The sequence below is a fragment of the Nerophis lumbriciformis genome, linkage group LG16, assembly GCF_033978685.3.
Source record: "Nerophis lumbriciformis linkage group LG16, RoL_Nlum_v2.1, whole genome shotgun sequence".
Lineage (NCBI taxonomy): Eukaryota > Metazoa > Chordata > Actinopteri > Syngnathiformes > Syngnathidae > Nerophis > Nerophis lumbriciformis.
In genome coordinates, this window is record NC_084563.2 from 30,851,623 (window position 1) to 30,871,778 (window position 20,156).

The 20,156-nt window shown below is 37.4% G+C and overlaps 1 protein-coding gene across 1 annotated transcript; it reads right to left on the reverse strand.

Moving 5' to 3' along the window:
- Positions 1-1,787: 1,787 nt before the first annotated feature.
- Positions 1,788-16,559, reverse strand: pane1 (proliferation associated nuclear element). Its single transcript, XM_061977361.1, has 6 exons — positions 16,388-16,559; positions 12,496-12,572; positions 11,987-12,079; positions 8,772-8,851; positions 4,907-4,998; positions 1,788-2,049 (listed from the first exon to the last, which is right to left on the reverse strand). Exons 1-6 carry the CDS (start codon positions 16,442-16,444, stop codon positions 1,900-1,902), a joined length of 549 nt encoding a protein of 182 aa, XP_061833345.1. The 5' UTR covers positions 16,445-16,559; the 3' UTR covers positions 1,788-1,899.
- Positions 16,560-20,156: the final 3,597 nt, after the last annotated feature.

A 20,156-nucleotide genomic window follows, 5' to 3' on the forward strand; every position in this document is an offset into this window, starting at 1 on the left:
TTTCAGTAATTGCATTCAAAAGGTGTAACTTGTACATTATGTTTATTCATTGCACACAGACTGATGCATTCAAATGTTTATTTCATTTAATTTTGATGATTTGAAGTGGCAACAAATGAAAATCCAAAATTCCATGTGTCACAAAATTAGAATATTACTTAAGGCTAATACAAAAAAGGGATTTTTAGAAATGTTGGCCAACTGAAAAGTATGAAAATGAAAAATATGAGCATGTACAATACTCAATACTTGGTTGGAGCTCCTTTTGCCTCAATTACTGCGTTAATGCGGCGTGGCATGGAGTCGATGAGTTTCTGGCACTGCTCAGGTGTTATGAGAGCCCAGGTTGCTCTGATAGTGGCCTTCAACTCTTCTGCGTTTTTGGGTCTGGCATTCTGCATCTTCCTTTTCACAATACCCCACAGATTTTCTATGGGGCTAAGGTCAGGGGAGTTGGCGGGCCAATTTAGAACAGAAATACCATGGTCCGTAAACCAGGCACGGGTAGATTTTGCGCTGTGTGCAGGCGCCAAGTCCTGTTGGAACTTGAAATCTCCATCTCCATAGAGCAGGTCAGCAGCAGGAAGCATGAAGTGCTCTAAAACTTGCTGGTAGACGGCTGCGTTGACCCTGGATCTCAGGAAACAGAGTGGACCGACACCAGCAGATGACATGGCACCCCAAACCATCACTGATGGTGGAAACTTTACACTAGACTTCAGGCAACGTGGATCCTGTGCCTCTCCTGTCTTCCTCCAGACTCTGGGACCTCGATTTCCAAAGGAAATGCAAAATTTGCATGGTTGGGTGATGGTTTGGGGTGCCATGTCATCTGCTGGTGTCGGTCCACTCTGTTTCCTGAGATCCAGGGTCAAAGCAGCCGTCTACCAGCAAGTTTTAGAGCACTTCATGCTTCCTGCTGCTGACCTGCTCTATGGAGATGGAGATTTCAAGTTCCAACAGGACTTGGCGCCTGCACACAGCGCAAAATCTACCCGTGCCTGGTTTACGGACCATGGTATTTCTGTTCTAAATTGGCCCGCCAACTCCCCTGACCTTAGCCCCATAGAAAATCTGTGGGGTATTGTGAAAAGGAAGATGCAGAATGCCAGACCCAAAAACGCAGAAGAGTTGAAGGCCACTATCAGAGCAACCTGGGCTCTCATAACACCTGAGCAGTGCCAGAAACTCATCGACTCCATGCCACGCCGCATTAACGCAGTAATTGAGGCAAAAGGAGCTCCAACCAAGCATTGAGTATTGTACATGCTCATATTTTTCATTTTCATACTTTTCAGTTGGCCAACATTTCTAAAAATCCCTTTTTTGTATTAGCCTTAAGTAATATTCTAATTTTGTGACACGGAATTTTGGATTTTCATTTGTTGCCACTTCAAATCATCAAAATTAAATGAAATAAACATTTGAATGCATCAGTCTGTGTGCAATGAATAAATATAATGTACAAGTTACACCTTTTGAATGCAATTACTGAAATAAATCAAGTTTTTCAAAATATTCTAATTTACTGGCTTTTACCTGTATATATATATATATATATATATATATATATATATATATATATATATATATATATATACAGCCAACACATATATTGGTGTACAGGGATGTAACGGTTTAAAATCTTACAGTACGATATCACGGTAAAATTATATTGCGGTATATGCAAAAATATTTTCAAAGAAATCTTGGTAAAAATGCCAGTGTGTAAAATGAAGTGTCAGGAATGTTTAGAATACTTACTGTAATTGAACACAAACATAATGTTAAAAGGTTTTAGTCATATTTATGCCTACAAACAAGTATGTTCTCAAAAAGGAGAAAGACGACGTCCTAAAAAGATGAAAGACTACATAAATACGCAAAAGGAGCACGCTGCTAATCGAAGCCCATCTCGTCCACGTCTGAGGGCATGGTGCACAAATTCAGGTGTGACAGATAGAGAGCCGTTGTCATGGGAACCAGGCCGGCCGCCACCTTCAGAATACTCAGCAGCCTCTCCGCCGCGTTGGGCGCACCATCTGCTGTCTGCAGGGGAGAAACGGGAAGACGGCGGCGTCACAGCAGGAAGACGGAACACAGTTAAGCGGAACATGGCAGTTCATCTGCTGCTATCCAGCAACGTGCATGCTGGGATGGCACTGAATGGTCCCAGGACAATTGCCACTTATGCTTTTGTCATGATGGAATTTAGGGTTGTACGGTATATCGCTACTAGTATAGTATAGCGGTACTAATGAATCAAAAACTGTACTATACTCTGTTTGAAAAGTACCTGTCAGAATAATTGTATAGAAGTTATCACACAACTTCTGTGTTACATTGAGTTTAGGTCCCCTGCGAGAAGAAAAAAGCTGTCTTTCATCTTATCAAGCAGAAGGCTTGAAAAACTCCAATGTGTGCGATGGGTTTCTTTGATCTATTGTCAGCCACGGGAGGATCTTGTCCGGACCCGAGATCTACAAAGCAGAGAGGAAGCAGGACCTGACTACGCTCCAGGCACCGTTTCTCTGAACTGTTTATGACCTAGTGCAACAGCTGTTTATGACCACCTACCCTTAGGAGCAGCTGCGTAATGTAATGTAATGCTATGTAACCAGAAAAGACCCAAATAAAAGAGGAGGTGTGGAACTCCCTCGTCAGAGCGTGGGACGACACTGTACGAGGGTACAGGTCGACGCCCTCTCCTCATGAGCTAAATTGAATCCTGTCTCTGTTTGATTCTTTGCTTCTTGTCTGTTTAATAGATGTCATCGGTGTTTGAACCCGACAGTACCGGTTCCTCATAATTATACACATATACATATATATTAGGGCTGCAACAACTAATCGATTAAATCGATTAAAACCGATTATAAAAATAGTTGGCGATTAATTTAGTCATCAATTTGTTGGATCTATGCTATGCGCAGAGGCAATTATTATTTTTATTTTTTATAAACCTTTATTTATAAACTGCAACATGTACAAACAGCTGAGAAACAATAATCAAAATAAGTATGGTGCCAGTATGCTATTTTTTTTCCAATAAAATACTGGAAAGGATAGAAATGTAGTTTGTCTCTTTTATCTGATTATTAATCGAAGTAATAATCGACAGATTAATCGATTATCGAATTAATCGCTAGTTGCAGCCCTAATATATATATATATATATATATATATATATATATATATATATATATATATATATATATGTATGTGTGGGAAAAAAAATCACAAGACTATTTCATCTCTACAGGCCTGTTTCATGAGGGGGGTACCCTCAATCATCAGGAGATCTCCTGATGATTGAGGGTACCCCCCCTCATGAAACAGGCCTGTAGAGATGAAATAGTCTTGTGATTTTTTTCCCCACACATACATATATTGCGCTCTACTACGGTATCGAGCACTATTTTTTGGATAACCTTAAGACATATATATATATATATATATATATATATATATATATATATATGTGTGTGTGTGTGTGTATATATATATATATACATATATATACACGTGTATATATATATATATATATATATATATATACACGTGTGTATATATATATATATACACACACACACACACACACACATAAATACATATATATATATATATATATATATATATATATATATATATATATGTATTTATTATATACAAATATATATATATATTTTTTTAACGGGCATGAGGGTGCTGGTTTTACGAGCAGGGGAGCATGTTCGGCAGCGCACACACACGGAGTACTTACAAGCCGACACAGTGTGTAGACAGAAACGGGAGAATTTACGCATTTTGGCCTAAATATTTTGGCCATGCTAAAATAAATACATCCATCCATTTTCTACCGCTTATTCCCTATGTGTTAGGTGCAGCTTCATCACTTTAGTCATAATTTTAGCGCCGAATAAACTTCTCTATGACTTTAGCTCCAGACTTCTTCTGTTGTTTGATGTTGTCATTACTGCCACAAGTGGTGGACTAGTGTATTACAACCGAGTACTGCTGCGGCCTAAGAAACACTGATTGACTCAAGGTCCGGGCACCGGATGTGGCCCGTCACTTAATTTAAGTCATCAAAAAGATAAAGGTGAAATTATAACACTGAAACGCCCTCAGGAAGAGGTACTTTAAGACATGGCCAGCGGGCAGCTAATGTTCATTCACAGTCATCAGTGTTGTGGCGACTTCTAAATCACTAATCCTTGTCTCAATGGCAACAAATAAAGTAGTTTCTTACAAGTATCATTATCACTGGGGGACGAGGAATAGCTAAACATGCTTCACTACACACTCACCGCTAATGACGCCGTTCCTGAATGTAAACAAATGCCATGGGTGGATCTACACCTGCCATCTACTGTAATGATACCAAGTACAAGAGCATATTTAGTCGATACTACTATGACTACATTGATATTTTTATCGTCGTAAAAACCTTTTAAAATTCATATTATGTTTATAAAGTCAGTAAATATGTCCCTGGACACATGAGGACTTTGAATATGACCAATGTATGATCCTCTAACTACTTGGTATTGGATCGATACCTAAATGTGTGGCATTATCCAAAACTAATGTAAAGTATCAAAGAAGAGAAGAATAAGTGATTATTAAATTTTAACAGAAGTGTATATAGAACATGTTAAAACAGAGAATAAGCAGATATTAACAGTAAATGAACAAGCTTGTCCCTCGAAATAATAAAATGAGTACTTAGCGAGTGGCGGGAAGGAAGGATGTCCGCGCTTCCTGTGTGTGTAAAGCCGGCGCCCCACTTTCCACCCGCCCGGACAAAGATTGTGAATGACTGAAAAGAGGGCTCACTACGTTCAGTTAATTCTACTGTGAAATAAACATGCTCAGGTGCTTCGAGGCCAAAGTCATCACCAACCTTATCCTCGGCAAAGAGCAGCGTGCAGCAGTGTGATGCGGCCAGCTTCCTGACAGCATCCAGGCGCTCTGCGGGGACGGCGGCGTTACGGGCTAGGCGGGCAAAAAAAAGGACACGTAAGTTTGACTTCTTTGCAGACAGCAAACTAAAAAAAAACAAATTTATCGGTTTATTTTTTATTAATCAGTCCAACAATTCAATACACAATAATACAATTCCAAAACCGGCAACATTCAGAACGGCAATCAACAGAGTAACTGAGAGGACACACAAACATGACACAAAACAATCCAAAAGTAGTCAAACAAAAATGAATAATATCAACATTAGTATCAATATTAATAATAATTCCAACATAACAGTGATTAGAAATCCCTCGTTTACATTATAATCACAGCCATTTATACAAAATAAAATAAAAACCTTTTAAAAAAGAACAATAGTGTGACAGTGACTTACACTTGCATCACATCTCATAAGCTTGACAACACACTGTGCCCAATATTTTACACAAAGATAAAATAAGTCATATTTTAGGTTTATTTATTGTTCAAACTAATTTAAACAATGGACCCCATATTCCAATATATGACTCATTATTATCTCAACTAAATGCAGTTTTTTCTACTGATATCATCTTCATAGCTTGTGTATACCAGTCAGTATGTATTATGTGTGTATACCCGTCAGTATGTATTATGTGTGTATACCAGTCAGTATGTATTGTGTGTGTATACCAGTCAGTATGTATTGTGTGTGTATACCAGTCGGTATGTATTATGTGTGTATACCAGTCAGTGTGTATTATGTGTGTATACCAGTCGGTATGTATTATGTGTGTATACCAGTCAGTATGTATTATGTGTGTATACCAGTCAGTGTGTATTATGTGTGTATACCAGTCGGTATGTATTATGTGTGTATACCAGTCAGTATGTATTGTGTGTATAACAGTCAGTATATATTATGTGTGTACACCAGCCAGTATGTATTATGTGTGTACACCAGTCAGTATGTATTATGTGTGTATACCAGTCAGTATGTATTATGTGTGTATACCAGCCAGTATGTATTATGTGTGTACCACTCAGTATGTAGTATGTGTGTGTACCACTCAGTGTGTATTATGTGTGTATACCAGTCAGTGTGTATTATGTGTGTATACCAGTCAGTATGTATTATGTGTGTATACCAGTCAGTATGTATTGTGTGTGTGTATACCAGTCAGTATGTATCATGTGTGTATACCAGTCAGTATGTATTATGCGTGTACCACTAAGTATGTATTATGTGTGTATACCAGTCAGTATGTATTGTGTGTACACCAGCCAGTATGTATTATGTGTGTACACCAGTCAGTATGTATTATGTGTGTACCACTCAGTATGTATTATGTGTGTGTACCACTCAGTGTGTATTATGTGTGTATACCAGTCAGTATGTATTATGTGTGTACACCAGTCAGTATGTATTATGTGTGTATACCAGTCAGTATGTATTGTGTGTACACCAGTCAGTATGTATTATGTGTACACCAGCCAGTATGTATTATGTGTGTACACCAGTCAGTATGTATTGTGTGTACACCAGTCAGTATGTATTGTGTATATACCAGTCAGGATGTATTATGTGTGTATACCAGTCAGTATGTATTATGTGTGTATACCAGTCAGTATGTGTTGTGTGTATACCACTCAGTATGTATTATGTGTGTACACCAGTCAGTATGTATTGTGTACACCAGCCAGTATGTATTATGTGTGTATACCAGTCAGTATGTATTGTGTGTACACCAGTCAGTATGTATTATGTGTGTATACCAGTCAGTATATATTATGTGTGTATACCAGTCAGTATCAAATCAAATCAACTTTATTTATAGAGCACATTTAAAATTTACCACAGGGGTAGCCAAAGTGCTGTACAATGAGCAGGTTAAAAGATAAAACGAGTACCGAGCAAACACAACACAACACAAACAGAACACGATAAAAAATAAATAATTAAAATAGAATTAATAAAAACATAAAAACATAAAAACAGGATCACAGCAGGTGTATTATGGGGCGCCATTGCAGGATGGATATCACTCAGTGTTAAAAGCCATGGAATAAAAGTATGTTTTTAAGAGAGATTTAAAAACAGGAAGAGAGGAGGCTTGTCTAACACTCAGGGGTAGGTCGTTCCAGAGCTTGGGAGCAGCAACGGCGAAAGCTCTGTCACCTTTAAGCTTCAGCCTTGTGTCAGGGACCGTCAACAGCAGCTGATCGGCTGATCTTAAGGATCGGGTGGGGCAGTAAGGCTGAAGGAGGTCGGAGAGATAGGTTGGCGCGAGGTTGTTTAGACATTTAAAAACAAATAAAAGGAGTTTAAAATGTATTCGGTAACGCACAGGGAGCCAGTGAAGGGACGCTAAAATAGGGGTGATGTGCTCACGTCTGCGGGTCTGTGTTAGCAGACGAGCAGCAGAGTTCTGCACGAGCTGCAGGCGGGCGAGGGAGGCCTGGCTAATGCCAACATACAGGGCATTACAATAATCAAGACGAGTCGAGATAAAAGCGTGGATTAATTTCTCAAGATCATGTCTTGATAGAAGCGGTTTCACTTTCGCTATTTGGCGTAATTGATAAAAGCTTTTTTGAACGACGCTGCTGATTTGTTTTTCGAATTTAAAATCTGAGTCAAACTTTACCCCCAGGTTTGTGACAGAGTCGCTGAGATACGGGGTCAGAGTGCCGAGGTCAACGTTGGGGGAGGGAGAGCGACTTGGACCGAACAACATAACTTCTGTTTTATCTTCATTTAGGCTCAGGAAGTTAGCTGAAAGCCAGACTTTGATGTCGTGCAGGCAGTCAATAAGACGTTGAACCGTGTTATTTTGTGCCATGGGAAAATAAATCTGGCAATCATCGGCATAAAAATGAAATGCAATACTGTACTTCCTAAAAATAGAACCAAGGGGGAGAAGGTAAAGCGCAAATAAAATTGGGGCAAGGATTGAGCCCTGGGGGACCCCATGTGGTAAAGGAGCTGTGGACGACATAAAACTGTCTACTTTTACACAAAAACTCCTGTCGGTTAGGTACGACCGGAACCAGTTGAGGGCGACGCCCTTAATGCCCACACAGTTCTCAAGACGAGTGATTAAGGTGGCGTGGTCGACGGTGTCGAACGCAGCAGACAGATCTAAAAGCACCAGGACAACATATTTACCAGAATCAGTGGACAGGAGGATATCGTTAAAAACTTTTAGAAGCGCTGACTCTGTGCTGTGGAGGGCTTTAAAACCGGACTGGAACAGCTCAGTGATACCATTATCCTCTAAGAAGGGCAACAACTGACTGTAGACAACCTTCTCTAATATTTTGGAAATGTATGGAAGATTAGAGATAGGTCTGAAGTTAGAGAGGAGAGAGGGGTCGAGGCTGGGTTTTTTAAGTAGAGGTCGTACCACTGCATGTTTAAACTCTACTGGAACTATTCCAGAAGAGAGGCTACTATTGATAATGTTAAGGACACTTGATCCAATAGTAGCAAGTACCTCCTTAAACAGGCGAGGTGGGAGGGCATCTGCAGTATGTATTATGTGTGTATACCACTCAGTATGTATTGTGTGTATACCAGTCAGTATGTATTATGTGTTTATACCAGTCAGTACGTATCATGTGTGTATACCAGTCAGTATGTATTATGTGTGTATACTAGTCAGTATGAGTTGAACTATCAACATCTATCCATTTTTTTTAATGATTACCCTTTTTGTTATGATGCATATTTACAGAATGCATTTTTACTCTTTGATGACACGTTGCTAAATTGATGCAGATCACCAAGAATACAAGTTTTATCAGTTTTTTGGACATACCGTTGGTGACCATGAAGCAGACTTTTCCGAGGAAATATCCAGGGTCCAAATACTTGAGGGAATCTTCCGCAGAATGTAGACTGTGACAACAAAATATTTGATTATTGAACAACTTCAGCAGGTCTATTCAACTGGCGGCCTTTCCTTTGGCCCGCCGAACACGACCCAAATAGGCCTGATGACCAGAAGAGGGCAATAACGCTAGTTTTAGTTTTAGATAGAGTCACATACATGGTGTGCAATGTTTAATGTAGATGTTGTTTATTCCAATATGCTTAAACATTTGTCATTTATTGTGTGAATGTATTAACACGAAACCTTCTATTTTATGTATGCAAAATACAAAATGGACATCATTCATGTAAAATACACAATTGACATAATATTATATATATATTATATATTTTTAGTCTTACAAACTTAAATGAATGAAGAAGTGTAAAGAAATAAAACTGAGGAAAGAAAATATTTCAAAAGAAGGAAATATCAATCCTTCACGCTGTTAACAATCTGTCTTGCTGCGCATGCTGGAAAGGAGTAGCGAGGACAGAATAATGAATGTATTGACAGTGCAGTGTGAACAACCTGCTCAGGGAATTCCTGACGAAACATCCACATTTCGACATCCGAGACCTTGGGCTCCTTAAACTGCGACCCCCTTCATGATGTCAATGAATAGCCCTGACCTATCTATATTAGGTACTGGTATTATTACCGTTTTAAAGCAAAATGATCAAACAACCGTACACTCTGATAAACTCAGACTGACAGTCGCGAGCTGAAAGGCTAACATGCATACAAGATACATGAACATCTTTTCCCATTAAAAAAGGACACCCCCCAATCTAAACGTCTATAAACACATCACACAACTAAGAAATGCAATTGTGTTCATTTAACCTATGAAAATTGTATTGATTTTATTTTATTGTTTTATTCTATTATATTGATTTGTTTTTATTGTTTTATTCCATTATATTGATTTGTTTTTATTGTTGTATTCTATTGTATTGATATATTTGATTTGATTCTATTACGTATATTGATTTTTTTTCTATTATATTGATTCGTTGTTGTTTTATTCTATTTTATTGATTTGTTTTTATTGTTTTATTCTAATATTGATTTTTTTAATTGTTTTATTCTTTTTATTATATTGATTTGTTTTTATTGTTGTATTCTATTGTGTTGATATATTTGATTGCATTCTATTATATTGATTTTGTATTCATTATATTGATTTGTTTTTGTTTTATTCCATTATATTGATTTGTTTTTATTGTTGTGTTCCATTTTATTGATATATTTTATGATTTTATTCTATTAAATTGATTTTTTATTGTTTTATTCTATTTTATTGATTTGTTTTTATTGTTTTATTCTAATATATTGATTTGTTTTTATTGTTTTATTCTATTACATTGATTTGTTTTTATTGTTTAATTCTATTTTATTGATGTAATTTACAGTTGTATTCTATTATATTGATTTGTTATTGTTTTATTCTATTATATTGTTTTTGTATTCTATTTTATTGATTTGTTTTTGTTTTATTCCATTATATTCATTAATTTTTATTGTTGAATTCTATTTTATTGATATATTTTATGATTTAATTCTATTATATTGATTTTGTATTGTTTTATTCTATTTTATTGTTTTATTCTATTTTATTGATGTATTTCATTATTATATTCCATTATATTGATTTGTTATTGTTTTATTCTATTTGATTGATTAGTTTTATTCTATTATATTGATTTGTTATTGTTTTTATTCTATTCTTATGCAGGACTCAAACACATCCTTTCAGGTTGCAACGTCGCGCTAACGCAGGGGCGCTTCCGGTGGCGACACAATCAGGTGCTGAGGAAGTTGGCAGAGCTGTTGGAGAGATGCAGAGTCGGGGCAAACAACGCCACAGATCCCCATCGGCCAAACATCACTTTCATCAAACCAGGAGAGGTAGGACAGAAGACAGAGGCGGGAAGATCATCACTTCTGCTTACCCCTGGTAAGGGCTGGGAGATGCGCGTTGACCTGGACAAGCAGCTAGTCTTCCCAACTGAGGTAATACAGACAACGCTAAGACCAGACGTTGTGATGTGGTCCTCAGCTGCTAAGAAAGTACTCATCATTGAACTAACCGTGCCATGGGAGGAGGGAATACCAGTAGCACATGAGTTCAAACGGTCAAAGTACAGCGACCTGGCAGAGGACTGCAAGGGGGGAGGCTGGTCTGCGTCCATTCACCCCGTGGAGATCGGATGCAGGGGCTTCGTAGGAGGTTCTGCGACCCGGCTCCTGCGTGCGGCGGGAATGACCGGTTCCAACCTCAGGAGGGCCATCAAGGAGTTGGCAGAGGAGGCAGAGAAGGCAAGTTTCTGGATGTGGCTAAGAAGGAGGGACAACACTTGGGGCTCAACACCCCATTGAGGTCAGTTGCAGGGAGTGGCGCGGGGAGACGTCCCCGCTTAGCCACTGCCCCCCCACCGCGAGGTGTCCTGGCTTGGGGGCGAAACATCAGTGAACGGTGGCACCAGCTGACGACCCTGCAGCTGACCTCCAAGTGCACTGGAGGAGGTGCGACAGGCAGAGATGCCAAGCAGTTAGGTCTGTACTTATTGATTGATTTGTTTTATTTTTTTCCATTATATTGATTTGTTTTTATTGTTGTATTCTATTTTATTGATATCTTTTATGATTTTATTCTATTATATAGATTATTGTTTTATTCTATTTTATTGATGTCTTTTATTATTGTATTCTATTATATTGATTTATTGTTGTTTTATTATATTTGATTGATTGGTTTTATTCTAATGTATTGATTGGTTTTATTCTATTGTATTGATTAGTTTTTATTGTTTTATTATATTTGATGTATTTTATTATTCTATTCTATTGTTATCATTTGTTTGTTTATTGTTTCATTTTAAATTACGGTATTGTAATTTTATTACTTTCATTGTTTCTTTTTGTATGTGCAGCACTCTGGAGAGTTTGTTGTTAATAAAGCGATATAAATAAAGGGGATTGGATATTATGGAAAATACCCTCCCCACAAAATGTATTGGATGTGCTCTGTAGTTCGGACAATATGGCCAGTATCCTTTCAGGAGTTCAAAGTGGATTATAGACATTATGTTGGTTTATAGCCCAGAGAAATATGTTGGTTATAGCCCAGAGAAATATGTCTAGTCTGGAAAACCTACCTGAGCTCTGAGGTGAGGTTGATGATAAAGACCACCAGGTCTATTCTGGGGCGACTGGGCTCGTGTTTGAAGGGCAGACTCCTCGCCAGTCTCCTGTTTTACACACAGCAATAAAAAGTAGCACTTCAGACTGGACCTCCAACACTGACCCACACGGACTCTCTCGACACTTTCCAGAGCCCAGAAGCTCGGCTTGGTGTCTCGTGTCCTTGAGCGAGACATTGACAGCTCCCTAATTATCCAGGATGGAGCACTTTGCACTGTGCAAGCAGCCATCAGCTATAAAAGAGGCCTGACTGCTGCCAAGCAGCCATAGAAATACAGCCCATTGGGCAGCATAGAACTAATGCAGCATTCAACCATTAGCTCCTTTGTCGGATTGGCTCATTTTATTGGATTATTCAATCGGGACAATGTCACGGCTCAGTGAAGCTCCAAACTACCAAATGCATTGAAAAGAGATTTTTTTCCCTGAATATCAGCAGTTGGAGGAATTAAGCACAACTCACACACTCAATGTGACCGCCGTCTCCTTCACTAGAGCGTCAGCTAATCTGTGATGAAACTCTTCTTCTCTCTCCACCAGCTGGAAAAAAAAAACACCACATCAGCATGAAACTTCTCCCTTAATACAATTTTATAAAACGCTGAAAAAAAAAAAGGCTGTGCACCAGGGGTGTCCAAGCTTTTTACACTGAGGGCCACAGTGAAAAACCAAAACATGCGGGAGTCATTTGCATGTATTTCATAAACAAAACCAATACAATTTACATAGACTTTTTTTTTAACCTTTCGGATTTTTTGATGTTATGCCCTTTTTGTAAAAAAATAAAAACATAAAAAATGCAAAAATAAAATCCCCAAAATATTGTAGTGGAATATTTGATGTGAATTAATTGGAGGTCAATAATTCATAACATTGATTTGGATTCAATATACTTTTTTGAGGTATGAGTTTTAAAAACATTCCACCTAATTATCAGGGGTCCAAAAGGGCCCCACTTATAAAAGTGGAAAAAAATAAGTCACAAATTATTATTATTATTTTGTTTTACGTTTAAATTTCTAGATTAAGCAGTAGAAAACAGATGTTGTTAATGTCCTTTTTGTAAAAAATGTTTAAATGACAAACATTAAAAAATGCAACATTTTTCTCCCAAAAAAAATGTAGTGGAATATTTGATGTGAATTAATTGGAGGTCAATAATTCATAACATTGATTTGGATTCAATATACTTTTTTGAGGTATGAGTTTAAAAAACTTCTACTATACTTATCAGGGGTCCAATAGGGCCCCACTCATAAAAGTGGAAAAAAATAAGTCACACCTTAATATTATTATTTTTTTTACGTTTACATTTCTCGATCAAGCAGTAGAAAATGGATGTTGTTAATGTCCTTTTTTCTCCCAAAAAAATGTAGTGGAATATTTGATGTGAATTAATTGGAGCCTTCCAAATGTCAATAATTCATAACATTGATTTGAATTCAATATTATTTTTTGAGCTATGACAGTTTTTTTTAAAATCCCACTAAACTAATCAGGGGTCCAAAAGGGCCCCCACTCATAACAGTGTAAAAAATAAGTCACACATTATTATTTTTTTACGTTTACATTTCTAGATCAAGCAGTAGAAAATAGATGTTTTATGCCCTCACCGCATCTAGTGTGTGTGTGTGTGTGTGTGACTATCAGCGGTACTTTAACTTTTCAACTTAACTTTTTGTAAAAAAAAACAAAACAAAATACATTAAATTAAAGATAAAAACTGCTACATTTTCCCCAAAAAATTGTAGTGAAATATTTGATGTGTATTAATTGGAGCCTACCAAAAGTCGATAATTCATAACATATATCAATATTATTTTTTCAGCTATGACAGTTTAAAAAAAATCCAACTAAAATGATAAGGGGTCTGTGAGAATGAGATATTTTTCAGTGTTCTTTTTTTAATCCATAGTCATGTTTAAATCAGCTAGTATTTAACAACCTCCGTGTTTGTTATGTTGTAGTTTTATACAGTATATATAAAACTATAAAATAAAAACGGAGGCTCCAGTTTTACACTCCAGTCATTTCGATGGTGTGGGTTCAAATTCCACCGCTGCAACCGAGGGTTTATATATGTCGCCTATACTGTACAAAACTACAAAATAACAAACACGGAGGCTCCAGTTTTACACGAGGACGACTTTATTTCCTTTCTTTCAAAACCTCCGCTCCATGAGGATTCTAGTGGGAACTCTCATTCAACCCTTTTTCAATTACACATGCACCTCCTGGTAACCTCCATCCATCCATTTTCTACCGCTTATTCCCTTTGGGGTCGCGGGGGGCGCTGGAGCCTATCTCAGCTACAATCGGGCGGAAGGCGGGGTACACCCTAGCACCTCCAAAACCCTCAAATCTAGACTCCAAACATCCCAGAACAAGCTAGTCAGATTACTTCTAGACCTCCACCCCAAATCCCACCTCACTCCTACCCACTTCTCCAAAGTGGGCTGGCTCAGGGTGGAGGACAGAGTAAAACAACTTGCACTGAGCCTAGTCTATAAAATCCGCTACACCTCCCTGATACCGAAGTACATGTCAAACTACTTCCTTAACGTAAATGATCTCCATAACCACAACACCAGGGGGAGCTCCACAAACCACGTTAAACCCAGATTCCGATCTAACAAAGGTCTTAACTCATTCTCCTTCTATGCCACATCAATATGGAATGCACTACCAACAGGTGTAAAAGAAAGGGCATCTCTATCCTCCTTCAAAACCACAATAAAAGTACACCTCATACTTGCCAACCTTGAGACCTCCGATTTCGGGAGATGGGGGGTGGGGGTGGGTGCGGGGGGCGTGGTTGGGACGGGGGCGTGGTTAAGAGGGGAGGAGTATATTTACAGCTAGAATTCACCAAGTCAAGTATTTCATATATATATATATATATATAAAAAAGAAATATATATTTATAGCTAGTATATATATATATTATATATATATATATATATAAGAAATACTTGACTTTCAGTGAATTCTAGCTATAAAAATATATTTATTTTATTATATATATATATATATATATATATATATATATGTAAATAAAATAAATACTTGAATTTCAGTGTTCATTTATTTACACATATACACACACATAACACTCATCTACTCATTGTTGAGTTAAGGGTTGAATTGTCCATCCGTGTTCTATTCTCTGTCACTATTTTTCGAACCATGCTGAACACCCTCTCTGATGAGGCATTGCTGTGGCACGCACAAAAGTGCTTTCATCAAATGTACTAGATGGCAGTATTGTCCTGTTTAAGTGTGTCACAACATTGCTGTTTACGGCAGAGGAACTGCTTTACGGTAGACGAAAACGTGACTGCTGTTGTTGTGTGTTGTTACTGGGAGGACGTTAATGAAACTGCCTAACAATAAACCCACATAAGAAACCAAGAACTCGCCTTCGATCATTCTACAGTTATAATGATTGGGCAGGCACGTTGTTTATATTGTGGGAAAGCGGACTCAGGTCCGCATGGAGCTGGAGGGGGCGTGGCCTCCAGCTCCGCCTGAATATCGGGAGATTTCGGGAGAAAATTTGTCCCGGGAGGTTTTCGGGAGAGGCGCTGAATTTCGGGAGTCTCCCGGAAAATCCGGGAGGGTTGGCAAGTATGAGTACACCTCCAGGCAACTTCAACACTAAACTAACACCCTCCCCAGATTGTAAATAATCAAATGTAGATACTTTTTCTTATGCTTTCTGATCTCTCTCTCTCTCTATGTCCACTACTTGCTGTACATATCCTACCAAGTCAGACCTACACTGTTTCAATGTCCATTTCTCTGATGATGCAATTGTTGATGACTGAAGTGTTGATACCAACCAAACCTAACCCCCCCCCATCCCGGATTGTAAATAATTCAATGTATATACTCTGATGATTATCTTGTGTGATGACTGTATTATGATGATAGTATATATCTGTATCATGAATCAATTTAAGTGGACCCCGACTTAAACAAGTTGAAAAACTCATTGGGGTGTTACCATTTAGTGGTCAATTGTACGGATTACGTACTGTACTGTGCAATCTACTAATAAAAGTATCAATCAATCAATCAATCAATCAATCCGCTACAACGTGTCACCACTTCCGCTCTTAGCGCCTTCAAAATAAGAGCTCACGGCATACACTGTATAACACCTTATAACAGGAACTTAACATCACAAAGAGGCAAGCCCATAAAAATAGGTTACAGTTCTGAAGTTAGTGATTTCTTTGTCTTCCACACGTGTATGTCTGTTCACGTTAATGCCCATTCGGTGCAGTCCAAAAACACTTTGTCCGGTTCTCCCGATGCGAGACCACAATGTAAAGCTCCGAAGTAAAACTCACCAATATGCTCGCGGTTTTCAAGTCAGGCAGTTTACTAAATGGTTTTAGTAACGACATGGTGGCACCAACAGGTAACTTCGAAACTTGTGTGTATTAAGAAGTTAGCGATGTCTCGCCGCCGAGTGTCGACATCCCTGCGCCATTTTGATCTGCGCGCTTCTTTTCTAAATAAACGTGACGTCACGACGTTACTCCCGCACATTTAGGGACTTACTGCCACCTACAGGCTGCCGGGCGCACTACAGTTTACTAACACTACTGCACACATGCGTTGTTGTTTAAACTCAACATGGTGATTTATTTGAATGAAACAATCTAATTGAATGGAAAATATAGTCCACATTTAAAGCCTGAACCACTGAAATCCAATTATTTGAAACTGGAGCTTTTTACTATAATCATTTTCCATATGTGATTTCCAATTTGTATCATATTTGACACAGCCGGTCACAAAATATGTTTGTGTTATTTTAATAACAAACCAAAACATGATGCAATACACATAAATATTTATTATGTTATTTCCCAACATAAATAGGACATTAGTCGTCATCATCCCCCAGCTCACTTGAATTCGGATTTTTGTCATCGTTCTCAAAACATCTTCAATGTTGTAATTATTTGCCATCTAAAAAAAATCGTACAAAAAGTATATTATTTCTTTAAATGTGATTTATTTTTTCTCTCATAAAAATCTATCATTTATCACCTCCCCACACGTCGATTGCCACAAAACAGAGTAAATTGCATATGTATATTTTACTTGTAAATATACCAGAATGTGTCATGTAAACATGTTTAAACATGTAAAGTTGTTGTAAATGTTGCTCTATGTGTCAAACTCATTTTAGATGGGGGGCCACATGGAGAAAAATCTACTCCCAAGTGGGCCGGACTGGTAAAATCACAGCACGATAACTCAAAAATAAAGACAACTTCAGATGATTTTCTTTGTTTAAAAATAGAACAATCACATTCTGAAGTTGTACAAATCTTAATCTTGGTTTGTTTTTTTACACTTACATTTTGCTGGTAATGAAGTGAAGTGAATTATATTTATATAGCGCTTTTTTTTATTGACTAAAAGCACTTTCCATAGTGAAACCCAATATCTAAGTTACATTTAAACCAGTGTGGGTGGCACTGGGAGCAGGTGGGTAAAGTGTCTTGCACAAGGACACAACGGCAGTGACTAAGATGGCGGAAGCGGGGATCGAACCTGGGACCCTCAAGTTGCTGGCACGCCCACTCTTCCAACCAAGCTATATATATATATATATATATATATATATATATTATGTTCATCATTTTCAATCTATCAAGATAATAAAATTGTACCAAAATCAAATTACAGGATGTTATTTATGTAGTTTGATCATTTTCCAGGACTGATGTACTAACATCATGTAGTTTATTTTGTACATATGTAGCATCATCTACAAAATTGCCATTGCGACATCCAGTGGACACATTTAGAACAGCGGTTTCTTTCATTCAAAAATTTCAGGTTCATTTTTATTCTTTGCCAACTCATCCCGCGGGCCAGACAAAACCTATTCGCGGGCCTGATCCGGCCCTCGGGCCGTACATTTGACATCCCTGCTCTATGGTATTTGTAATGTATGAAATGCAATAAAATGCCATTACTTAATTTAGTTACATTACCTTTTATACCTGCTGTGTCAAATTTGATACATCTACAATAGTTTTACTATAAGACATAAAATACGTAATTTCAACGGATTAACTGTTCATACTGATGTCAATAAAAAATAAAATGTTCTTACCTTATCAGTTTGTCTTCAAAAATCAGGTCTTTCGTTTCTTCTTTGTGGCAATCTTGCAGGATGACTGGACAGCCCTCTAAATCTACTACTGCCCTCTGGTGGATTATACGTCAGGCATGTCATTTGAATTTAATGAAAAAGACTGAAAATATGCCTGGTCCAGGGTGGTGCCCTAGTGGGGGGACAAGGGGTACAAGGGGGCAACCCTCCCCCCCAGAAGCTTCTGGTTTTTCCAGCAATTGAACATGCAAAAGTTAGCACATAAAAAAGCACCATTTAAAGAGGTTTTAGTGTTTAAAAAATAGAAAAATGATCAACAGAGTTGACAAATACATAGCCCATTCATCCAAATGAACCACTACGTCCGTGTCAGTCACTATGTTATTTAGTCACTACAGTAATTGTGTTCACATCCACAGGAACAACATGGGTTAGCCTACTCTATACAGCAGAGTCGTTTTCACTGAGGGCCACATCGCAGTTATGTTTGCCGCTTCTAACAGTGAACACTATTATTACATAAGTTTTTAATGCATTTTAAACATTAAAAAAAAAACTAAAATGTAAAAAAAAAAAAAATGGTATATAGCAATAATTTTACCTCAAAATGTAGTGTAGTGTAAAATGGAAAAACAGTACTGCTGTTTTTATGGTAAAAAAAAGAAAAAAGGCAGCTCAGTTGCCAGAATTTTACTGTAAAATGTACATTTGTTTTTTTAAATTGTAAATTAAAAAAAATAATGAAATTTTACAGTTACATTTTGGCACCTGAGCTGCCAGTTTGTTTGTTTTTTACCGTAAATCAACTGTAGATTTTTCGCTGTATTACTGTAAATGCCAAAACGACATTAGTTTATTACAGTAAAAAAAAGTACTGTTTTTTTCATTTAGAGAAAAATGCTGTAAAAACCACAATAAATGTCACAATTTGACCATGAAATCTGTTGCTACTTTTACATTGCACAATGTGATGGATAACTTGCTTTGAAATCATTATTATTAGTATTTATTTCTATTTAAAAAATGGTTTGAATGTTTGATCATATATTTTTGCATAGACAATATTTAAGTTAACATAATTTGCAATTACATGGAGTACATATATTTTTTCTCTCCCAAAATAGAAATAATTCATTTAGTAAGAGATACAGTACTTTGATACATATTTCCAGGCTTTCGAGGGCCAAATGAAATGAAGTGGCGGGCAACATCTGGCCCCCGGGCCTTGAGTTTGACACCTGTGCTATACAGCATTTACAACTAGTGTTCACTTCACAGCCACAGATGGTTCATCTAGTTATTTACATTATTTACACACAGTTATTTAGTCACTACTGTAATTATGTTCACGTCCACAGGAACCACATGGGTTAGCCTACTCTTTACAGCATTTACAACCTTACTAGTGTTCACTTTAGTTATTAACATTATTTACACATTACTTTGGCATTTTTGCATTGATGGCTCTGACATGAGCCTTCCTGGCAAATTTCTGAGCAGTTTGCATTTTCCTTTGTTTCTGCTTTAGTGGATTCTGCTTTGGATATTATAGCCAATTTGTGTCTTTTCAACTCTCTCTCCATTTCTAACTGCTCCAAATGCAAAAATCGTAAAGAGTACAAACAATGTTCATTCTATTAGCTAACTTCCTTTATCCGAATAGCCATTTGTGATACCTGTAATGCGTGCATCTGATTTTATAAGTCAGGCTTTTTAGGGAAAAAAAGGCTCAAATACATACAGTACAGGCCAAAAGTTTGGACACACCTTCTCATTCAATGCGTTTTCTCTATTTTCATGACAACACTATGAATGAACACATGTGGAGTTATGTACTTAACAAAAAAGGTGAAATAATTAAAAACAAGTTTTATATTCTAGTTTCTTCAAAATAGAATGGCCGCCCCTGCTTATATTCTAATTTCTTCAAAATAGTCACCATTTGCTCTGATTATTGCTTTGCACAGTCTTGGCATTCTCTC